General features: G+C 40.0%; 1 protein-coding gene across 2 annotated transcripts in view; it reads right to left on the bottom strand.

Annotated features, from left to right (window-relative positions):
- Positions 1 to 1806: 1806 nt before the first annotated feature.
- peli1b (pellino E3 ubiquitin protein ligase 1b) overlaps positions 1807 to 24948 on the bottom strand; it is a 45218-nt gene continuing 22076 nt past the window's right edge. For both annotated transcript variants that reach the window (XM_084735315.1, XM_084735316.1), the window contains exons 2-7: positions 21475 to 21781; positions 13334 to 13463; positions 12099 to 12200; positions 10483 to 10680; positions 9615 to 9803; positions 1807 to 3799 (exon numbers count right to left, since the gene is read on the bottom strand). In XM_084735315.1, the coding sequence (XP_084591441.1) occupies positions 3221 to 3799; positions 9615 to 9803; positions 10483 to 10680; positions 12099 to 12200; positions 13334 to 13463; positions 21475 to 21557 (1281 nt within the window). In that variant the 5' untranslated portion in view covers positions 21558 to 21781 and the 3' untranslated portion in view covers positions 1807 to 3220. The remainder of the gene's footprint in view (positions 3800 to 9614; positions 9804 to 10482; positions 10681 to 12098; positions 12201 to 13333; positions 13464 to 21474; positions 21782 to 24948) is intronic.

Genomic DNA, 24948 nt, shown 5'->3' with positions numbered 1-24948 from the left:
CAAATCACATGATCTTCCTCGGCAGATGGAGTTTGCTCAGTTTGCTCAGGGGATGTAGATGCCTGGACCTGCAGTTATTCTGATCACTTTAAGGACTTCTCGTTCATGCTGAATTTTTGTCCCCTTCATTTTAAGATTTATTATTGTTATTTGTCTTAGATTTCTTTTAATATGTCAAATATAATATTTTGGATGCATTCAAGAAAAGTTGTAAGGCTTGATGTAATTTTTGGAGATCTTGCGGCCAGTGTTGGGAGGGTGAGGTCACTAGTGGGAGCAATTTTGTAAATCAATACAGAAAGCTTAATGTGTGTGTTCTGTTCTTCTGATTTTATCAGATATAAATAAAAGACATGGATTTTGGAGGGGAGAGCTAAATGGATTTAAGATAAACATAATTGAAAATGTTATAACCAATATTGCAATTGAGACTGAAATTTTCTATAAATGAAACTCCAGGCCTTTATTTATGTATACATATTTTTAAACATGATATACATGTACCACATGTAATCACAAATGTTTTTTTTGACACAAATGGAATAACATGAGGTAGTGCAGTTCATTTTTATTTAGGTCCTTCACTGATTAAGTACAGCTGAATAAATTTGTTGGTGACAGCTGTCATTACAACTGGTACCTAATTATTTAAATTATAATTAAAATCACGGCCCTGGTTGCCTCAGGGTTGACCATTAAGTGCAACATCTCTGATTTACATTCAGTTGTGGACGTTTGTTGCGTGTCATTCCCCATCCCGCTTTCTACCCTCATTTCTCGTCATCTTTCCAATGACTATCTGATAAAGGCATTAAATACACTCTAATGTCACTTCAGGCCCAAGACCCCACACACTGCATAATTTTGAAAAATGCTAAAAAAGTAGGCAGTAATGTCGGATGCCCACCTCTGATTAGAGGGTGTTTTCTTTCACGATATGAATTTCATCATTTCATTAGTCTCTAAATGACGTGTTAAGCCACATCATTTACTTTACAGCTCAAAAAACAGTATGCAGTCTCTCTTAAATAAATAATTCAATAAAAGCATGGCTTGTGACTAAACCTTACCTTTTTTTTTTTTTTTTTTTTTTTTTTTTCATAGAAAATCAGTTGAAGTAGAAGTTGACTTTTCTCTGACTGTCTGGTTTGGGAGGACTCACACAACAAGCCTCTGCACATGGAGACCATATTAACCAGTTTGTTTTTGTTGTTTGGCCAAATCACAGAACCTTTATTTCTAGTCTACATAGTTTAAAAAATAAGATGCACTCAGATCGTGTTTATCTGAAACTGATCTGTTGGTGACTACGCATCGATATAGTGTGGATGGTTAAATTAAAATTCAACAGTTAAACCATAGCTACAGCTTGTTAAGACACCCTTAATGGCACTCTTTAAAATTCTGATTTTGATATAATTGTTAAGCCATAGTGATTGCTATAAGAAAGCTATTAGAATATATAAATATAACAGTTATCATCATGGCTTTCTCTACACAACAAAAAAAAATCAGAGTAGAACAAGCAGCCCTGATATTCTGTACTCACACTGCAGAGCTCGTCAACCCTAAAATGGTCCACAGGGACCACTTCAATGCGCTGTTTGGAAAGCACAAATTAATCTGAAGCCCTGATGGGTACACACACTTACTCACACGCACAAACACACACACAACCCTACGAAGAGAATTTTGTAGCCTGAAGCCATGCATTTTGTGTGTGTTTGTGTGCGTCAAACCTGAGACAAACAGCTACAGTTGTCTTTTTCTTAACATGTTTTGCTTTGTGTATCAGATGGGTGGGACTTCCTGCACTGTTACAAGTCAGATGAGAGAAAGAGAAGCGTTATGGCTCAACAAATCACGACTAATATTTAAAATCATGCCTGAAATGATGCAGTATGTAAGCATTTTTCAAAATCAAACACAAGTCATGATCAGCTTCTAACAGGATACACAATCATTCATGAATGACTCTTGAAAATACTGCCTGGACTGAAAGATCTCATGTCATTTAAACAGTCAGGATGTTGTTGTAAGATGCCAAAAGTTATCAATATTTACTTCTCAGCTCAATTATGAGATTAATACTGATCAGAATACTGAATCTGGCAAAATAATGATTATCGTTCTTGCTGTAACTTAGCAGGTGAGCCCCAAACATCACAGCAGAATTAATACATCCACCCCGGTCTGCTGCAACATCTCTATTCTTACTTCTGTACCATGAGTTCCTTTCCACTTTTAATATAATAAAAGGTATCTGACCAGGTCTGGTTAGAGAGTGTGTGTGTGTGTGTGTGTGTGTGTGTGTGTGTGTGTGTGTGTGTGTGTGTGTGTGTGTGTGTGTGTGTGTGTGTGTGTGTGTTTGCATGATGTGTGTAGCTACATATTTGCGATATCATGGCTAACGTGATCAGGAAAGATTCACTCACCCACAGAAACGTTTCACTCGGACTTTAAAGGGAGGGAGCAGTCACTCAGGCCGACTAGCCTTGAAGACTCAGTTTCCCATAATGCTTTAGGAGGTTTCCGTTCCAAATCTATTGCTTTGAATGTGAAAAGGCCATGGTGATGCCTAATGAGAGTATAACTGAAGGGTTAACACACAAAGTGAGAGCACGCCAGAGGACGGGGTGTATAAATACGACAAACAGATCTGAGAGGTGAACATGGGGGAAAGACACAGAACGAAACCCTCAGAACACACCTAGAACTTTATATCTGATTAACAATAAACTGTATTTTCAAATTAAAATGCTAAATATTATTGAAGTTAGGCATATCTGACAGATAAAGGATGAAGCGATGGTTCCTGGGCCATAAATAAACATCTTTGTTTAAATTAGCTCTAAGAGATGTACACAGATGTATATTGCAACAATAAACATGAATAAAAACCGTATATTTGTGCTACGGTATGTTAGTAATTTTGAAAAATACTGTTGTTTGAAAGTTCTTTCCAAGAAACAAACAAAAGGTTTACCCAGCAGTGTTCTTTGTTTGGTTTTTGTGTCTCTGGTTTCACATGAAAATATAGAAATCTTTGTTGTCATTCATGAAAAAGCAATACAAAGGTCACTTAAATATGAGAAAGAGACAAGAACGCCAGAAAAAAGTTTTCATCTTAACCGCAGAGAAACAGACAAATCAGGGCAGTTCCCCATTCTCAATGCAGGGTCAGCATGTCCTCCCAAAGGATGCTGGGAAGTTGCCCCGGCTAGTCGAGGGGTCCCTGGAAGATGAGTCTGACGTAGCCCTGCTCACCAGTCAGCTGTTGGGCACAGAAGGGGCAGGCGGCGTGGAAGGTGTGTGTGCCGTGCGGCAGTGGAATCTGACTCCAGAAGGCCGCCGTCTTCTCTGAACAAACGTGGCCACAGGGGTTAAAGGCGTGAGTGGGCGGAGCGGCGTCTACATAAAATCCTGCCTCGCAGCCCAGCCACAGCGGCACATACGGCCCTTTGGCCCGGCACATGGGACACTCTCTGAGGCGGCCCTCCTGGCCCTCCCTCTCCTCGCGGTGGTTGCCCCAGTTGTGGTAGCCGTGCACGTGGCCGCACTGGAGGTACACCCAGGGCTGCTTCTCGTCTGGCGTGTCCTTGCGACGCATAGAAGGGAAGGCCAGCGTGTTGAAGCCCACGGGACACTGAGGGCGGGCTGCGTTGATCTCCTGCCGCAGCGCCTCCAGGTGTTTGAGGGTGGGAGTGCGCGCCAGGCCTTCAGCGGTGCGCCACAGCAAGGTCGCGCCACAGAGATCGATGAGAGAGCCGTCAACCAGCTCCTGAGTCTCAGTCTCCACCTGGAACAGACAGAGGATATAGACATGAGCTGCTACAGACAACAGAAGAATAAAAATATAAATAATATCAGACAAGATGAAGAGACACATTCTCTACTCATGATGGAACCAGATGTCAGAACAATCACATAACCAGGCGATACCACCTGATAACGTCTTTCACACAAAACCAGAAAAATGTAAACGTCATCATGGTGTGACAGAAGTCAGGAGATCACCAAAAAGTGTGATTCAAACAGGGAGCATTAATGTCTGTACAAGAGACTTTTCCCCACTGCCTGCAGCCCCACTGCTGCCTTGGCTAAAGATAACCATAATACACACAGTGACTTTTAAGTTAATTAGTTTATTCCAGTGCTACTTTGGTTAAAATGCTACAAATGAGACTCACTTATTAAGGTGAATGTGGCATGTAGGATGACAATATGACTGCAAGTTGAGACTACAGAAGGGAATTTCAAAACAAACTGCTGTGTGAATGCTGGATGCTGTAAAGCTTAACTGCCTTGCTGGCTTTAAAAGTTGAATACTACCAATGTATGAAAGATGTGGAATATTTTAAGGTTTGAAGGTAGTTAATGGCTTAAAGTAAGTCAAAAGAAGAAAAGAGTAGGCTATGAATAGTTGAAAAAGCGAGGCAACGGATGAAGGATGCAAAATAGAGTATAAGCTAGGAGCTAAACTGCATAGCTGTCTTAACTTTGTAATGAAGCTGAAGGAGTGTGAATGATGGCTGAGAGCTAAACTGTGTTGCTGGCTTGAAATTTGTATGAAGAAGCTTCTGATGGACTTATATATAATATATAAGTAAATCCCATTCATATTAATTAGATCAATTCCCAAGTTGACTAAAACTCAACAAATGAATGATGTAGAACATTTTAAGGTTTGAATGGAATCTCTACCTTAAAGTATGAATGAATGAGCCAAACCCAAAGTCTCCAAAAAAAGTAGCTCAAATTTTTCTAAATCAGATCAAAAGGCAGGTGATGGACCCGTCCTGTATGTATCCAGACACACTTTTCACCCAGTGCATGCTGGGATATTCTCCAGCACCCCCAACACTAAACAGGATAAACAGTTTACAGACAGTTGCCTTCTCCAAAGGTGGAGCAGTGACGTTTGTAGCTCTCATCTGAGCACAGAAGGTGGCAGTATAACTCTTTTTTTACTTTTCCTTCAGACAGCTGTGTGATTCAGGGAGGAGACAGAGGACAGGCAGCTGGAGGAGACTTGACAAGAAGAAACTGAAAAAGCGATGACAGTGGGAGGGGGCAGTGCAGTCTTGAGGCTCAGTAGATCAGACAGTGGGAAATTCCATGTTTAGATAAGCAGAGGACGGCACAGAGGGACAAAAACAGAAGATGGAGGGAAAGAAAAGCAAAAACATAACCTATTTTTAAAAAGTGATACACAGATGATGGGAGGAGCAGCTCTCAGGGTCTCCGGTGAGATCACTCATACTGACGCTGGTGTTGAGGTCACCGTGTGTCCTGGGGCAAACACATTTCTGTGGCAGCAGCGTGACATTGCCACGGGCTGATGTGTCCCTCCTGGTGACAGTTTTTAACCTTCATTCATCCCGAGAAGGAATGTCAGTGATCAGTTTCACACTGATGGAGTACCGCACATTCACATCTGCCCAGTAAATCCACAGTCTTTCTACTGTTGGCCAACAAGCTGCTCAACTGGAACGGCTAAGAGTTCAGCGTCTCGCTTGAGGGAAACAGTTGTTGTTGTTTTTCCCCCTGCTCAGATTTTGCTAGCTGTTTAACAACTTATGGGCCACAAGGCTGCTCCTCATTAATCAACCGCCGTGTCAACATGAGAGATAAACATATGAAAAATATTTTCATAATCAATAAATAACAACACTCGATATTAATGATGTGAGTTGTCTGGGTTGATTCAATCCATGTAAACTCACACACACAGTTATAATTTAATTACACAGCAGTAAATCATTTATCAGCTCAAACGCTTTTATTAAACACAGCAGAAGCTCAGACAGTGTACTCTGTTCATTTATTATACCTCACAACAGCCCCCACAGCAACCACTGTGTGTGTGTGTGTGTGTGCACGCATACGTGTGTGTGTATGAACTGCCCTGTAAGATATTCCTAATTACGCTGGCTTCAACCTTGTGTCCAACTGCAGAAGGGCAAACAGCTGCCCTGTTGGCAAGGCCGAGTGAGCCTGTCCATAAACTGAAACGAGCCTCCACATGATTTATCTTCACCTCACAATAGCTATTTAAATATCACTGGGTGTTAACTGCTTTAGAATAAATAAAAACTTCCTCTATTTTTCAGTTATTTGTAGCCTAAATCGTTTTCTCTCAGGAGGTGTCATGTTTTTTTAATGATAGATATTTCTTAAAACAACCCAAGAGCAGGCAAGTTAATAAACCGTATACACACACACACACTCACATACACACACACGTTAGCTCAGATAGCTTTTTGGCAAACCTGCTGAGATGACTTTTTTCCCCCCTATTCAATCAGAAAGTCCTTCAGCTGTTAACCTTCACTAAAGCAGGGCAGTTATCCCATTTAGAGAGATGCATGCTTTGCAAAGGCATTGAGGGGAGGGTGCAATTGACTAGATTACAAAGCCAAAAGAGGTTCAAAGTCCAGCTGAAATCGTATTTAATCATTCCTTTTTGCAGTCACAATAATGGTGATGTAGCTTTTAATAGTTTTTATTATTAAAAGGAAGCAAAAAATGCTCTTTTTCAACTGAGCGGCTGGAGCGTTGTGCCAGTGTCCGTGTTTGATTGCCAAAGGCTGACAGGCGGAGGCCCGGCAGGGAACGAGAGACAACATAACTTGCACTGTGTTACAAGCCCTGGGCAGATATCGTGTTGTTGTTTAGTGGCTGGTTCAACAAGCTCAGCCGCAGGACAAGACATGTGTTCATGTGTGTAAGTTAGTGATGTTATAAGCAAATATTTTTTTTAAATAAATAAAAAGTTCTTCATCCATGTCTTTTTTTTTTTCAAAGGCAAGCACAGGATATTTAATTTACAGAGCAGATATGTAGACCATAGCAGACAAAAACAACATTTTAATTTTTTCCATCTGCATGTGGAACTTGACAGTAAGTGCAGATTTGATTTTAGTTTGTATTTTTACATCTGCACAATAGTACCAATACTCGGGCATCACAATTTCTAAATTAAACAGAAAAGAGATTGAAATGAGCTTTCAATTTCAAGGATCAAAAAGGAAGAATCTGAGATTCTCACATTACTTTTTTTCTACTTTTGCCTACTTGGGGCATTCAGTGTGTGTCAGAAGAAAAAACAGCACTTAAAGTGTAGCCTACTACTTAGCTACTAGGTTATTATGTCACACTTGTTACCATATAGACTACCCTGTTAAATAGAACTTTAAAATGTAAATGAAAGTTGTCAGAGCATAAAAACAATTACCTGTTGGTCTTTACAAAACAAAATTTGATCATCTAACAATGGCACAAAAAAAGTTTAAACTAAAAAATCGAATTGAATTGTGCCTTAAAATCCAAAGTCATACAAAATTGTTGACTTTGAGAATCTTGACACCACAAACCAATACAATAGAATAAACACCACAGTCCTTCAAAATGTATCTAAAAAGCTTAAAAATCATGTCTGTGACGACATTAGCATCACCCAGAAGGACACAAGGCTCCACTGAGTGGTCTCTCTCCACTCCTGTGTGCGTTCAGCATGACAGTTAAAGCCCATCACATTATATCACCATACATAATGAAAATAGGTGCTTTCCAATAGTCAGCTATCTAAATTGTCAATCAGCTGTGAAATAATGAGTGGTTTCTATAGTGCTGGATAACACACACACAAGTGGTTAACTCTCTGGATGGTAAAGGGCAGGTGAAGATAAGAGAGCTGTTAATTTGTGCTGCGGTCGAGAGACTTGAAAACAGGTGGGACACCAGATAAAGAGACACACTGATGTTAGAACTGCGGACGTGCTGAATGTGTGCTTGTGGTTGATGATATGTGTGTTGTGGGAGGTAGGATGGAGGAGAGAAGAATAAAGGAGAAAAAAGACCTAATTAAACACAACACCAACAACCTAAATCCAATCAGACAAATGCCACAGGTGGTCACGCTGATGAAACAGGGGAGTGATATGACTGGCTGAGAGGCTCTGACGTCAGCTGGAGGATCCCCTTACAAGGTCCTGTTACACACAGCTTTGACAGCCGCACCTGTTGCCATGGGGACGGCATCCGGTTAACCACCCGGTGATGTTAAGCTTTGACTGAACTCCCGCTGAGTGACAGGATTGGTACGTGAGTGTGAGGGAGCACGGGTTGGACTGTGGGAATGGATGAGTAAGAAAGAAAGATAGCAACTGCTTTTTCAAGAAAAAAAAACTTCTAAGCCACATTTTATTTGTGGGAATTTGAAAAATAAGGTCATCCAGTTGACGCTTTGTCCAGGATGATAAGGTGTTTCTTTCAGTAGTCTGGACTGATGGCCAACTCTTAAGGCCAGTTTGCTTTAATGAGCTTGATGAAGTTTTATAGCGAGTTTCGGCTTCTTATTTAGCTGTCTGGCTGTTTTACTTCACTTTCACTGTTCTCACGCTGTTGTTTCTTACTGGAACAGGCAGATGTTTCAAGTAAAAGGTCTTTAAAATCCCACTAAACACTACCTGCTCAATACCAAACAATAAACAGACACAGTTTGTGACTAGCTGGAGAACATAGTGGAGCATTTAACAACTAAAGCACTGATAATGTCCCACAGGAGTTGGTAGCGACCAAATACAGAGATGAATATTGGACTTACATTCATCAGATGGTCAGAATAAAAAAAGCTCTGTAATGGCTGCTTATGTAAATATGTAGCTGCTTGCTAACTTATATAAACCTGAATTGGAAATAGACAACTTTTTTGCTTTAACTTTGAAGTAATGTTGATTGTACAGGCTATATACCAGGTCACCGGGCACATTTTTCTTGGAAAAATGACATATCCACTATAGACTTCATGAATGAACAAATCATGCTTTTTCTCCAAATGTTTTCTTCTAACATTACTCCTCCCTCCACTCCAGTCCCTGCTGTAATTAGGTGGTGCAAAGCAATAGCATAATTATGTTAGTACTATGTTATTACTATGCAATGCACATCATTACAAGAGCTGGGCCTGCCCCAAAATTCAATATAAAATTGTGACAGCTTCAATGTAGTTCTTCAGTAAACATGCTGAGTGTGTTGTAGTGTGTTACCCCACAGCATTTTCCATAGCTGTGCACTTTGTGGTTGAGGGGTGGATTACGGTTAGAGGTAGCAGAGGTGGGTAAGGGGGAATACATACTGATGAGGAAACAGATTTGTTGCCTGTAATTTGCCACAGTAGCACAACAATACCACTTGGAAACACTAGGGGACTGAAAAGGTGTCCGTTTCGACTTTTAAAAGATATGTCTATGTTGCGTTCACATCTTCTTTCCACTGCCCCCATGTGCCAAAAAAATCAGTTATTACAGAGTTAATGGTGTTAGTGTTAATGTCAGCTGCCTGCATGTCAAAACCCCCAGCCTCTAAGGTCTTCATCATCATGTGATCTTCTTAGAAAGTCAAACTGTTCTCACCCATCAGCACAATTCATTTCAAGAGCAGCATTGTTTTATTGAGGTTATCCTTAAAATACTCTGAACACAAACTGACTATGAAAGGCAAAGCTCTTCAGCTTTGTTAGTTGTGTCTATGTTTTGAATGTTCTGAGCACACTAAACACACCAAGTTCAGTGAATGTGGTGCTAGACTACATGTTTTACTTCTTTTCTCACCATTTTTCCTCGCTGCTGTGCTGAGCGGGTCTCCCGCAGGGTGAAGACGTTGCCGCAGACTGAGATCTCCCTCCAGACGCCTGGTTTGGAGTCCTGGGTGAAGCCATTTCGAGGGTGCATCACCAGCACGCCGTTGGTGGTCAGCCCGTCCATCTGACCATCTGACGTCTTCCACTTAGCAGCTTTCTCCTGAGGGAACAAAGACACGGGAAGCTGTGATCAGGATGGGTGTTCATTATGCAGTCCTGAATCAAACATGTTACACCTATATAATATATTGTGTTTCACTCAGTTATTTAACATTTGGACGTTATATTGTCATTCATATATCGTTATTCATATAGGGATTTGGCCAATTCTAAACATCTGAATTCAACAGCGTGTGAAGCAAAGAGAGTTGTTTAAAATTTCCTTGTCATTCTTGACTTATATGGCAGCTGCATTTTGTGGTACACACTGAAAACTGAATCCAAAATGTTGGCAGAAAACAAAATCAAAACTGAAAACTGAATAATCACAAGTGAGTTCCTCTTTTTTAAATTTAGCATGTATAAAGTTCACGGTCCCTTTGACAGGAGTTGTTGTGACAATGACAAATCAAGAAGAATGATTTTCACTTCTGATACTAAATGAAAAATAGTAAAAGCAAACATGATTGAGAAAACAAAATGGGTTAAAGGTTTTTCACAGTGTTTTGCTTTTCATATACCAGAACACAAGCTGAATGACTCCGTTTTCTCGGATTTTCCTGTATTTTTCTGTCATGTTTCCTTGTGGTTCTTTGGTGTTTCGTCCTTTCATCTTTCTGCTTTTTACTCTCTCACATTCGCCTACACGTGTCTGAAGCACCAGATGAAATACAGCTTACCCCTAAGAAGATGTTCTTGGAGGAGTCAAAGCCGGCGGCGTAGATGCGTGCGGTGTAAGGCGGTGTGCGCTGGCACTTGATGCGGCACGCAAAGCGGGAGATAGTGCTCTGGACCGACTGAGTGTCTGCGTTGCTCTGGCTGCCCGCCACTGTGTCCGTCACTACGAAGTCTATGGGACTCTCTGTCGATCGACCGATCTGGTGAGGAAAGATGTAAATGTGTTCTAACAAGTTTCAAACAAGATATCAAGGAAAGTCACCAATGCATTCCAGCTATGAGATGATATATAAATTCCCTCAGGGAAAGCTAGACAGAAAAGACGATAACAACAGAAAAACAGAGACAAGTCATTAAAAATAATGAATGCCGTACGTTGTGCATGTGCATGTACTATATGAAATCCTCCAAAAATTGAAATATATGACATAGGTGAATAATAAAAAAAATGGTACAACATTGAGAATTAATTTAAAGGAATATTGTCAGGCCAGTTTAACTAATAGATATAGTGAAGGACATTTTAGACTTTCTCTTTTTTCTGCAAATATGCATTCTACAAAAGAAGTTTTTGGCTGGTTCACATGCATAAAGCCCCTTGAAGACATCCTGTGCTATAATAATGGGCACTTTGTTGCCCCCGACAGCTACCTGCATCCTCACTCTACAGGACGGCCTCCCAGACAAGTAATGCTATAATCAACTAAAGAACAGGATGACTTTGAGAAAGCATTTTGAAAAATGCTGTGTGAACAAAATCTTTTGTCCAAGCCTGACTAAGATCAATGATGTATCGTTAATATTGGCATGTTGAACCCAAAATGGACTTTGTGGTGAGGTTGTTTTCATGAACTTTAAACCTCAGCTTAATGATTTTTGTATCTATTTGTCTATGCTCTTTATAGATGGGAAAGAAAAATTAGTGATATAACTTGTATGAAATTTTTACTTTGATTCCTTTACAGAACGTAAAAAGTTAAAAATAGGCTGAATTAGTACGGATGCACCAATACAAATAAGATAACATTAACTGTTGGCAGTGGTAAATGATAGTCTGTTATGTTGCATCAATTTTGTGCTGGTTAAATGTTGGTTATTCGCGGTTGTACTCAACAAAAGCAGCAAACATACCCAGCTACTGATTTGGACTGTGTCATGATGTATTATGTGCTTATTCAAAGATGTTTTAATGAAAAGCTGAAGGGCTTTTCTATGATTCCTTAAAGATGTTTATTTGCAGTGAACATCAGAGTTAAACTGAAACCCAAAATATGTGTATCGTGTTCAAATATGACTCTGAGAAGACATACAAATTTTGATAAAAATTGCAGTAATCTGCAATAAGCATTTTAAAGCATCTTTATTGCCTCCATGAACTGTATGTCACAGCTACTGCTGCTGCTCCAACTGCTGACTTTGTTGATAAAACCACATGCAGACTAGAAGACTTTGGAAATCTCTTACTTGACATTTTTTCTTCCAAGGGTTCACAACTACACAAGTGATCTCAGATCAAGTGTACTGATTACAAGATTATTCCACTTGGAGGAATCCAGTGGAAAAAATAAGGACTGGTTGTAAAACTCCAGTCCTGGTGGTAAAAGCAGAGGCTTGTTACCTGGAACATGTCTGTATTGCTGTCATGGGTGTACTCCACCACCACCGTCTGGGCTCGAGACAGAGTGTAAGAGATGCTGTGCTGGTCTTTGTTGCTTATGGCCTGATGGGACAGATGGAAGAAAGAGCTGATGAATACAGAGAAAATAAAGAGAGGGACAAAGTAAAGGCCTTTAGATGCTCTCAAATCGAACTCCTCACTCCAAGTACACACAAGGATTGAACCTGAAGATGCTTTTTATAGCCAAAACACCTCTGACATCTGCTTACTGGTCTGTACAGAGAACAATAGATACACATAGGAAGGGTGGGGTGGTTGAAGAGTTCAGTTATGTAGTCACTAGCTGGACATCAACATCATCTCAGTCAGTCAGGACCACCCAAAGGACAGAAGAGGACAATCACTCTTAGAGACTCTTAAATTACTGCAGCTAAAAGCCTGGCCTGTGTGTATGTGTGAGAGTAAAAAGTGTGTGTCCACAGAGAATCCATGAAATGCAGATGTTAAACCAAAAAAGCAAAGGTCCTCTCACACACGTTTTACAATCTCCTGTTCTTTTAACAGATTTCGGAGGATTTCTGGGCAGTCTTATAACTGACGATGGAAACACATGGACATGTGCTTCCCAGGACTTTGCTAGAAAACGCTCTGTTACCCTCCACTGGACCGTTCACATGTTTCTCTTATAAACCTTCAGCGTGTTCCAGTGAAACGCTGTGTAAAAACCATCGTTCAAATACCTTTTAAACCTCGGCAGGGCCTTGTACCTGCTCGTTTTTCCTTTTTCTGCTAACTCAGGGAAGCTTTGCTGAACTCTGTCCTTTTCCTGTCATGTTGACGGGGTGTGTGTGAGATACTTTCAATATCGGAGAACAAAAAGCAAACAGAATTTCACAAAAGCCTTTGGTGGAGCAGTGCAGGTCAAATCCACTGAACTGGGTGTGTTTTATTTGATGTTGTTAGACAAACAAAATCATGCACCTACAAAGACAACCAACCTTTTTTAAGAGAAGGAGAAACAAAAGCTATTTTGTATCTGATATATTTGTATTTTCATTATCTGTCTATATGTTTGTTTTATGTATACTACAGCCATTAAAGTCACTTAAAACACAAATCGCCACATGAGGAAAAAAATGACGGAAACTGCTGATGTGTAAGGTTTCGATGACTGTGATTGTGTGATCTCTGGGATGACTAAACGATACTGTATTTTGTGTGTCTGTGTGTTTCACCTTGGCTGCCTGTGGAGAGCAGGCGACGTGAACTGTGCTGGGTTTCACCCCGTTTGCCTTCGGTCTCTTGCAAAGTGCAAAGCGGCTTTTACGTCGGCCTCGGTCCCCATTGGGCAGAGAGCCATTGTACCTGCACATACACACATGCACACACAAACATAAACCCACACACATGCATACAGAAAACAATAGGGCATTATTGTCTGGGCAGCTGTATAATACACTGGAAAAACAGTCATTGCGGAAAATGCTTGAGGCATTTTGGTGCACTCCCTCCATGCCCCGAAGACCATGTTCGTGAAAAACACACACACACACACACACACACACACACACACACACACACACACACACACACACACACACACAAATAGTAGCCTATACTTTTCATACATGCTTTTATTTTATTTTATTTTATTTTAAAGCACATCAGGTCTCATAAAAAACAAAGCCCTCCAAACATCTCCCCAGAAAGGCTGAGAAAATAAACACACAAAGAGACTCATTTTCCCTGATACATGGCTGAGGAAAGGAGAATAAACAGAGGCGTTCCCTGCAACAGAATGGAGTCTCTGTGACTCCCAACAACACTGTGACTGTGCTGTTGTGTCTCTGTGAGTGTGTGTGCGCTTGTGTGGGTATGTGTGTGTTTTGCTTAATATCCTAAAGTAGGAAAACATTCAGAAAACATTCATCTCCATCTCCCATTCAGTTTATCAACAGTGTAGTTGTGTGTTTTGGGGAGCTCACTTAAACTGATCCATCTGCAGCTGATCCATTTTAGTCTTTAGGGCTAACATGGGAGAAAAGGGGTTCAGAAATAAAGTGTACTTTTTTCCAAAGCAGCCAGTGTTTTAAATTCATAGGCTTTTTATGTATTAGAGTTGTAACAATAATAGAATCTGAAACTTTGATACAGTACTAGTGAGGACAAAATGATATTCAGAGCTTATTTCGATACCACTGCAAAAAGAAAAAAAAATCTCCTAGGCACACAATACAGTTTTTTTTTTCTTTATAAATTAACAACATGCACACAGCGCTGGTACAGAAAAGGTCATTGAACACTGTCTAATTGTGCTGAAAGCCAAGTTTCAGCAGGACAATAAAGACTGAATTGAGGTCTTAAATGAGCACTTAAATCATTTATTTACAGCTTAGGTACTTTTCTCCAGAATGTAGTATTGTATTGTTTTTAAACATATTGAAGAAGTATTAATATTTTGATAGTTTTGGCAACCTTAGTATGTATGTGAAGTACACTAAGTGGACAGCCTATAGCACAGCACACACATGTTTCAGATAAGCCCGCTCCAGTGTGATACTTCTGCTAACAGAGCCACAGCTTTATAAACATTACCACATGCATAAACACCGCTCACTACTTTATCATTGTTATGACATCCAGAAGCCACATAAGTTATGGACTCCTCTGGCTCCCCTCATATACTGTCTGCAATCATACTCAACTGCAATAAATGCGATAAGGAAACTCAGAAAAACACAGTACAGACATGATCAGGGATTAAACTGCTTCCTAATGCTTCTGCTTAGCTATGAAATTTGCAGTTTTCATCTGTTTGTTTTTATTAATTTGCTTTTTTTAAAAAAAAAAAAAAAAAAGCAAGACATTCTAAGTGTCATCCAAGTTTAATGCCTTGTACTTTTTAAAAGTGTCTTGTGTGACTTTTCAGTGATAAACTTTACAAACATAGCAACAGTATCAAGGAAGCAAAAATCAAGGGTTCATTGTTTTAATCCAGGGCTGCACACGCATGTGTAATGGCTGAGAAGTTTTCTTTAAAGTCGTAAACATTAGAGCAAACACCATCACTACAATTGTACCACAGAACTAGCCATGCTGTGTAGGACTTCAGCACAGCTGCAGCGTGTCTTTGACCAATCAGACTCTTGAAATGAAACCACCCATTGTACTGAGTCCAGTAGAGACGGCACAGACAGGTTGTAAGGACGCCCAGCCTGCAGCGAAATGTTTTTCTGAGAGAGCAGATCTGCTGGGATCAAACGGTGCTGGGAGGGTTTATGAGTAACCATGGTGAGAGAACAGAGTCACAGCAACGTTTGGGAAGAGTAACCATGGCAAGAGCGTAACTATGGTGAAGTTTATCCCGTATCCAGAGTGAGGGCAGGGCAGTCTGTTGGCAGTTCAAACCCAGGTTCCCATGGGTAGCAATAATGTGTGAATGTACATACATGTATCCAAATATTGTCAAAACAATGGTAGAGAGGCCAAAGTTTAGCAACAAGTTAGTGTGTGTTAATGTGCATGTGGATACACAGGTTGTTCATACAGTGAGGCAGGAAGAAGTTGGGAAAAAGTTAGTCCATGTGTGTGCAGACACAAACTGTAGTCTTCAATTCCCACAATAAGCAACAAGTGCGTGTGAGAGTGTGTTCCCTCCAAACACTCATAAACTAAGGCTCAGTGTGCAGCAACAAGCTACCATTTATACAGTAAACATATAAAAACATAAAGACAGGTTGTGTGGGTAATTACTGCCTGTGGCTGAGTCACTCGCTGCATCTCTGTTTACATGTGTTAGCATTACAAGGTTATTATACTACAGGCCGAGGCTGCCAAATATGTAAAAGTTTCTAATTTTAAACATACAATGCTTAAAATATATATTAACATAATAGATGTTAAAAATTGTCTTAGTGCCAAACTAAATAGACAAGGCAGGGAAGAGAGAGATTATTTCTTTCAATGACCTTCATCTCCATGTATGAATATACCATTTTAAAACCTCTTAAAGGGACAGTTCACCTGAAAATCAAAATGACATATTTTCCTTTTACCTGTAGTGCTACTTATTTATCTACTTTGCTTTTGTGTGATATGCTTTTAGAGAAACCAGCTGTAGATGTCTCTTTCCAGAAACGGTGACCCAGTTATTCAAGATAATCCACAGGTGTATTAGGTGAATATTAAGGCGTAAATTATTTAAATTTTTTGCGACTCTGTATATAACAGTTTTTCCTCAACAAATTAGTCCTTGTGCTGGATAAAGTTCAATTATATCCGAGAGAAAGTAGGCGGCTCACACCAAAACAAATTAGATAGTTAAAAAGCACTACAGGCCAGAGGAAAATATCTACTTTTGATTAGGGGGTGAGCTGTCCCTTTAATAGCACAGCTGCACTGTGCTGCACTTGTGGTTCATGGGATATGTGAAGATTCAACCCACATATAAAAAAAAAAAAAATCCATAAACATGCACATGGATGCACAATTATTATGTTAATGCAGACGTATTAAGGCAGAGATGGATTTGGAAGGACTGTGATTTGTCCGATGATGTCACAGTTGTTTAAAAAGCCACATGGATGTCCAGTCCGCCTGTAAACAGATCATCCCCAGGGACGCTGCAGCATTCCTCCGGATTAGGCCATTAGCATCACTGAGCTTCAAACATGGTAATGTTGGACTGGGGTTAGGAAGGAGGTCAGACACAACATTGTGCTATGTGTTGGCGGGGTTCTCCATTAGTATTTGCGTGTGTGAGTCTGTTCTCGGTCACACAGAGTCTCGATTTAATCCTAGCACTTGTTTCGGCCTGCTGGGAGAACCAGATGGGTGGAGTTAACCACAGCTGAACCATTAAGTTAGCACAATCATGTTTCTGTACTGGGTGACAAGTCATTTAACACAGTTGCTATTCACCTCGCAAACTAAAACCAACCAAATCAGTATAGTCACTGCACACAGAGAGCAGATTTCAATTACATAAGCAAAGATTTGTTGCTAACATCATCAATATAGTTGATTCGTCGGCTACTACACTGGTTTACAGTTTAGCTGGTAGTCTTTCCCAGGGTTAGTCTGGGTGCACACTTCTGAATCATTGTCCATATCTATACAACAGCAGCTTAAGTGAAAAGCAAATGAGCCTAATTATCAGGGTCACAGTTTCGGCATCACTCAGAGAAAATGTGATGTGAAACAAGATGACCTAAAGGCAGAAGTTCACGAAGCCTGTGCTATATGTGTCAGTTCAATGAAGTCAAGGGTTAATTTAGGATGTGACAGAGTAGCATGCATTTTTAAACTGGTTTCTGTGCTTGTCGTTGCAGTTGTTGTAATTTGCTTTGGAGACCTTTGGTGTTTTTCTAGACTGTAGTCATACCACAAGTTAAATGTATGCTGTGGAATTTCTGACCACTAGTAGTCAAATGTTTTTTTTTTATGAGTGATTCCCTTTTGTTTGAACTGTGCATGTGAACAAGCACACAAACATTTGTGACAAGTGTATCAATATACCAACAAAGACAAGGAAGAAGAAAATTGTAAGCTAACAAATTTGCATGCAAATGATGCTAGATTTGAATTATTAGACAAAATGGCTTTGCAAATGTTTAACAAAGAGGGGAATATACAGAATCACAGTTGTCAAGGATAAACACAAAGCAATTTTGGTGAGTAACACTGAAAACAACTTTTGTCTGTTTTCAAGAAAATACTACACAGCACTTCTAAGTCGACCTCATAGTAAAATTTTGCTTTACCTGGAGGGAAGTGAGCAGGTTTTTTACAAACTGGCAACGACAAAACTTTAGGGGCATCCTCATTCAGAAAACTGTCTTAATTAGCCATCATTAGCCTCATGCTAATGTAAAAGGTTAATTACAACATGTATCACTGTTTGCAGACTTTCAGATTCGGCTCTCAATGTTAGTAGCTACAACAAAAGATGTATTTTGTGTTTGACTTGAATTGAAGAGCATCCTATGTTGTCATGGTATTATGCGGCTTTTATATTGCATAAATCACAGGTCATTGATAGTAAATAGGTTTCCCTGCCCCAGAGTGTCACAATGATTAATTCACTTCCTTGGAGTAGGTCAGAGGACAGAGTGCAGTACTACTGTCAGGGTTAGAGGCCACACACAAAACGTACAGTAATGCAAATCGAAATGTTCCCTACGCGTAGAGCAGCCTTGCAGCAGCGCAGCATGTGTGTCTATTCATCCCATTGAGCAAAAAGTGCCTCTGTTGACCTTTTAAAAAGGGTGGCCTGACCTAGAATCAAAAACCAGGAGCGGAAAAAGACGAGCAAAGCGGAAAACTGGGGTTCTCCCTTGTAAAGGCATGGAACTGCATTTACTGCTCACTGCCTTTTTCCACTAGGGAAAATTTCCACGGTCATCTCCCTGACAATACCCGCTCCAGCACAACTCAGAACAACAAACTGTGAGTCAGCTGTGCAACCAACTGTGTGTGTCTGAGTGAGACGTGAAAAATGTGTGTGTCTATGTGTATGTGTGCGTCTGTGTTCTCTGTGCGTGTAAGGAGTCTTTCCGACATCTGCATTCCTCTGTGGAGTGGGCTGGGATGGGGAGTGGAGTAGAATAGCCCTTTGGGGAATAAACAGGAGACAGACAGATAAAGGAAGTCCTTCACTGTCAGTTGTTATTGGAGAAAGTGTGTATGTGTGTATGAGTGTGTGTGGTTAAATGTCTTCTATGCTGAAGATGCAGGGTGGGGTGGAAGATTTTTCCTACAGCTGAGTATGTGGACTTGAGTCAAAACAAATCTCTGGAGGGAGAGACAGCCAAGGTGTTTATGATAAGTATCCGGCGCTGCTCCTGGCCAAATTGATCTCATCTTGTGATATATCATGTAATGTGGCTCATCTCATTTTCCAAAAACACTGAATTCTAACTCTGGCTGAACAATCCTATCTGGGCGTACTCTCCATGCATGACCCCATGCAACTGGACAAAAATATCAACAATTGTATATGTTGTTTTCTGTAAAAGAATTACATATCTGCAAGTTAACAGACCAATCAAAGTGTTTCTAAATCCTTACTATATATTCTCTTGGGACACTTGGTCTTTTACTACAACAATAGCTCTTTTTCTTCTTGTCACTATCATTTCCATGGTTTTCACAGTAAGTTATAATTATCTCTTCAATTATAATGTGAAATCTTTGGCATATAACGTAAACAAAAGAACAATAGACAGTCACATCAAATATGCACAAAATTGTGTGTCGCACCATGTTCAGACTGAATCTTTATCACACTAATTTAGGATTTACTGTTAGTACGCTGGTGCCTTAAATGAGCCCTGAGGAGTTTTCTTGTAAATAAATTATATTTGCATTTAATGTTTCTCAACAAAACACATTGTGTGCATCATTGAGGTCTAACAAATGGCCAAATGCATGTAATACATATAATACTTAAAATCATAAATTGTTTGCATCCAAGTTTATTTGCTAGCAATCTTCTTTGCGTGTTACCCCTTAAACCAGCCAATGAAACGTGTATTGAGTCTTCATTCATACACGTAGAATAAGAGGTCAAACACTGCACACTCTCAAAATTATGGGCATGGGGCCTAAATTTAGTTGAACACCACAAAAACTTAAACCAGGAAATACACATAGGTTGGTCACATTTTCAGCTCCATGTGTAGAGTGAATTCACTGGGAAACACTGGGAGTGTTGGGAACACTGATTGGACTGAGCTAGAACAGCCAGCAACGGAGAAAAACACATCCAACAACTATCAGCCATGACTCATAGATTCAACTATGACTAATACAGTCAATCATGGCCAATACACACAGATCAGGTTCAAGCTACACAACATGCGGCACATAAGAAAAGAAATCTGACATATCAACAAACTTAGTCCTGAAGTAATTGAGCAGGAATAAAATGAGAGCAAAACACTGACATATCATCACCTCTTAGGCTAATATGGTGAGTTACTTATTTACATATGCAGCAGTTACCTTTGTCAACATTATCATATTGTGTTTCTGGTCATATGATGAATAAGTCCAATATTCACTCTTTTTTAGGTCCATTTTTGGTCTCTACCAACTCCTGGGAGGGATATATGTGACTCTTTAGCTGCTAAATGCTCCACGACATTCACCAACTATATGCTAAATGCTTCTGCTTGGTGCTGATCAGGTAGTGTACAGTGGATTTTTTGAGATTTTCACTGAAAACAGCTGCGTCTGAAAACACTGTGAGAGCAGTGAGAGTGAACCAGAACAATGAAGTTGTGGTCCAGAAAACAAAACAATGAGCTGGAACTAAATTTAAAAGTATGTTCAGACGACTGGCGACAAAGCATCAGGCCAAAAGACATGTTCAATAGCAGATGGTGACATAAAGCCAGAAACTGATGTCTGACATGACGTGCTACATATCAAAGCTGAACTGGCCTTAACTTCTCTCAGTACTTGGTGAAAATGTAGCTGGACAGGTTTGGCCCTTTTGTGTGTGAGTGAGTCAGTCAGGGCAATAGCAAGCTGAAAGAGGTCTAAAGTGTGGTTATATTTCTCGAATCTCAACACAGACAATACTCCCTGCAGTATGTATGTAATGTGAAATGCAAAACTGGCGAGGGCAACACGTATAACAAACATAAAATACAACTAAAATAATATAACAAAAGCTAAAGAGTGCACCGTTTTCATAGCTTGAAAACAAAGTCCCCTGCAGCAGCTGCAGCTAACATTGCAACATCGCTGCAGCCAGCATCTGAACAGTGTACCTTAACTCTCCATGGACAACAAAGTTTGAGAGTTCTTATTATGTCCAAAACCTCAAAATGAAACTAATATTCGTGAAAAATCAATGTGAAGCACAGCAACAACAACAACATAGCAGGAAGGATATTGCATCCTTCCTCAGCACCACAAACAACAGCGTTGCCCTGGTGACAGACTGATAGGCTGCAGGTTGTAGAGATGGGAGGAGGAGGAATTTCATTTTGTGTGGTCTGCAAAATGCTCCATATGAATCACAAAATATTCTAAGTAAATAACAATGTTGCAATTAAGAAGGTTGGGCATTTTATGATTCAAAATACATTTTTCTTATTACAGAAAGAGTAAAGTACTGGAAAAAGGTGCAGTTGGCCAAATTCCAGGTACCAGTATCGGTACCGTATTGGTTCAAATGTGAACAGTACCCAATTTTAGTGTCACAGAAACATTATGATGGAAGTACAGTTGTATTTTTTTCAAATTCACACATATGCACTTATTTGATTGACGCAAGTCACTCTGCATTGAATAACATGAAAATAAGGGTACATTCACAGATATAGTTTGTGGATGTAAAGATAAACATCTGTAAATTGTTGCTTACCCCAGCACAATGAGCTCTCCATACTTCACTGGCACTTTGGTGGAGGACGTGGTGGAGATGTTTTCCTGCTCCGGGGAGTACATTGGGCACGGCTGATTGAGGCTTGGAGGAGGAGGGGAGGCGAGATGGGTGAGATCCAACAGGGCGGGGGAGACAGGAAGGGGAAAGGAGGGGAAGGGAGGGGGGTGGTGCCGATCAAATGGAGCACGGGGGAAAGGAGGAGAAGGAAGGGGAAGGGTCAGCTGAGCCTCAACTCCACCCTTTCATGCTTCATGTGTTCGTCTCTCGCAGCGCCACTTGTCCTGCCCTGCAGAGTGACAAAGAAAGGATTAACACCAATTAGTGTGTTGACTCAAGTTTTAAGAGGCAGGATTCGGATGCAATTTCTATATCAAAAGTGTTTTCTAGATTTAAATATTGAGATGCTTCATGTGATGTTTAATCTTATGTATGTGGATAGCGCTCACAGTTCCTCAGCTTTTGTAGAAATTTCTTCCATCTGAAAACCTTCCACTGAATACTAGATGTGATTTAATATCAGGTCTATGTGAAATAGCCCAGTTTTTGTCCTGGCAGCACACGTTATGATGAAGGCCATGTTCAGACAGACAGCTCTGCATGAAAAAAGGGGTGTGTTGGTTCAGTCAAGATGCCAATGCAGAGGGCTCCAGCAAAAAAACACAACAAAAATAATAAAAAACACAGGGTTGTCAAGCCAGTGAGGGATCAAATTTTTGTCACCTTACTAATAACTACAACTGTGGAGTTGCAGTTAAGGACAATAATACAAAGGGTAAGGGGGATTTCAAATAGTAAGAATAGAAAACAAGAAAAACTGACTATCCCTGTAAGCCTTACGAAGCCTAATTTTAATTATGTTTAATTGCCAATAGGTGCAAATGCAAGATACATGCCCTCACACTTCGACCTCCAAAAAATTTATTGCAAAGTTTCAAATAAAAACGCTTTCATCAGAATACCGGGGACATGACTAAGGTTGGGAGTCATTGTGACTTATTCTTCTTGCTGAGTGAGGTGGGTGTCTGTAAATGCTGAGTTCAGAGAATGACTCAAACAAACACACACACATCTTTCTATATACACAGGAAATCACAGCGAGAAAGCATGTACGAGAAAAGAAGGCATGAAAAAAAGGAGAGGATGGACTTCCTGTCACAACAAGCTAAGGAAGGTCTGAACATCATGGGTTTACATTCACCTTTCTTGCATGTCCTCCACTTTGCCTCACTAACACAACAAAAACAGAATACATATGTTTAGCTATCTTTCAAAATAAGAGTAGAATAGAAACAATAACATCATCACTTCGCTTCCAGGCACTCCTCTTCATATGATGCTGAATATTTTCCCCTACAATTCCCAGAGTGCCTTTCTGCTAAGAGAATGCAAAACCACACATGAATAAAGCATAGGAAGTTAAGTGTTGTGATATGAGTGGGGATGGGGGGTTTGTTCCTAAACACTCTCACTGAGCACTGCAGAACAGGAAGAGTGATATAATCCCAAGTGGGAGAAGTTCATATAGAGGCCTTCCAAGTAGATGTTTCAGACATAATGTCAGACAAAAGCGTTATTCAATATGGGCGAAGAAAATGTTAGTATGAGTATTTGTGAGGCATCAAAATGGACAATACACCCTGTATTTCGATGTATGATTTAAGACATATGAGTTGAGTGATTGGTTCATGTAGTTCATGAAAATATGACATAGTCTGAACATAGTTCTTCAAAACCTGCTGAACATATGAGTGAGTTTATCATCAAAATAATCTAAAATCATTCACTTCAACTCTGAATTTTACTGATGCCAAATGTGCCATGTGAACACAACCTAACATGTATTGAGATGTCTGTGTTCATTGAGCATTTCAAACCTTTACCAGATGTCTTCTGAGTGTCTAGCAACAACTTGGAAAACTCATCCTAACAAACTTTAATCACTGTATAACCCATGATAGATTTAGCTTAGCATGGAGACAGAGGGAAAACAGAGAGAAGAGGGCTAGCCTGACTCTGTCCAGTGGTTACAAAATCTGCCCACAAGCAAGATCACCAATTAGTGGTCTAAAGCTCAGTAATTTTCATTACATACTTAAATCTTGTTTGTTTAATTTATACAAAGATGAATTATAAAAACAATAAGTCATCATTTCATAAAGAAAGCTAAGCTAACCAGCTGCTGGCATATATCATGGAGCCAAACTCCTGACAGCTATAATTGCTCTTGTTTGTCCTGCTGTCATTATAGACATGAGGGGCGGAGCTAGCCTCTGCCCCTCAAACTCGCCAGTGGGCTCACCTCTTTTGTCAAGCCAAAATGTTTAGCCATATATATAAACAATAAACAGATAAAAACTATCATATTATTACACGTCTTAGTGAAGGTATGGTTTCACTTGGGCACTTCATGGTCAGACAAGACAGTGGAATCGATCCTCTCAGCCAGCTCTCCTTCACAGAATGAACAAATATATTTCCAAAAATGTAACTATAACAACTATACTATGTTGTTTTCGTGATTTCTGTAATTGTATCTGCACAAAACAGTATGCACAGTGCAATGCTCTGCAGACATAAACACAATATTGTCTAATGCCAGTACAATGTGTTGCCTTCACTCCTACAACACTGGGTGCCAATCTCTCTGACCAGTCTGTCAATCACATCTCCAGCCCACATGCTCAGTGGAGTCCTGTAAGAAGGGCATCGCTTTGCATGACACTGTAGGTTCATACACACAAAAGTTCCCACTCAGAAACAGGAAGTTACACAGCCTAGCTTATGGGTTGATAAGTTTTGATACACTAGAGTTTTCAGCTTTGGTCCTGCGCAGCTACAAAGTCTTGACCTGGAAATCTCTATCTGATGAAGGAAAAGCTTACAACAGCACAAAAGACTTCACAATGAAGACAATTAGTATCTGAGCACACAATTATTCTGAGAGAGAGAAAACAAAACATTTTTAAGTGGAGAGTCCTTCGAAGTTTGTCAAATATTTCAATGTAAATACATGAACACTCACCAATCATGGTGAATGATGCTGAAAAACATGATGAAAAACATCTTCAAAGATGAAAAACATATTTGGCTAATTATTGGTAAAATGAAACTTAACCAACAGTAACAAAAACTCTTCAGATTTATCCTAAATTACAGGTGAAAGGTTACATGCTTGGATACCAAACAGCTTATTTAGGTTGGACTGGCATGTTTTGAAGTGTTATGCCCTACCTGCAATTTGAAAACCTATCTGCTCAAGCACTGTAACAATCATACCAACTGTTTCACAGCCTCACACTTGAATAGGTAACACTTTGAGTTAGAACTCACATGCCAATATCTCGCTCCCAAAGTGTTAACTCTGTGTTAACAATACATCTATATTCAGTGTGTCACACCACAATATCAGTATAGCTGTGAGCTATAAACAGCTTCATCACACACTGAGAGGGA

The sequence above is a fragment of the Lutjanus erythropterus genome, chromosome 14 (assembly GCF_056507025.1).
Source record: "Lutjanus erythropterus isolate fLutEry1 chromosome 14, fLutEry1.hap2, whole genome shotgun sequence".
Lineage (NCBI taxonomy): Eukaryota > Metazoa > Chordata > Actinopteri > Lutjaniformes > Lutjanidae > Lutjanus > Lutjanus erythropterus.
The sequence above is the reverse complement of the archived record's forward strand: the minus strand, read 5'-3'. Positions and strand labels throughout refer to the sequence as shown.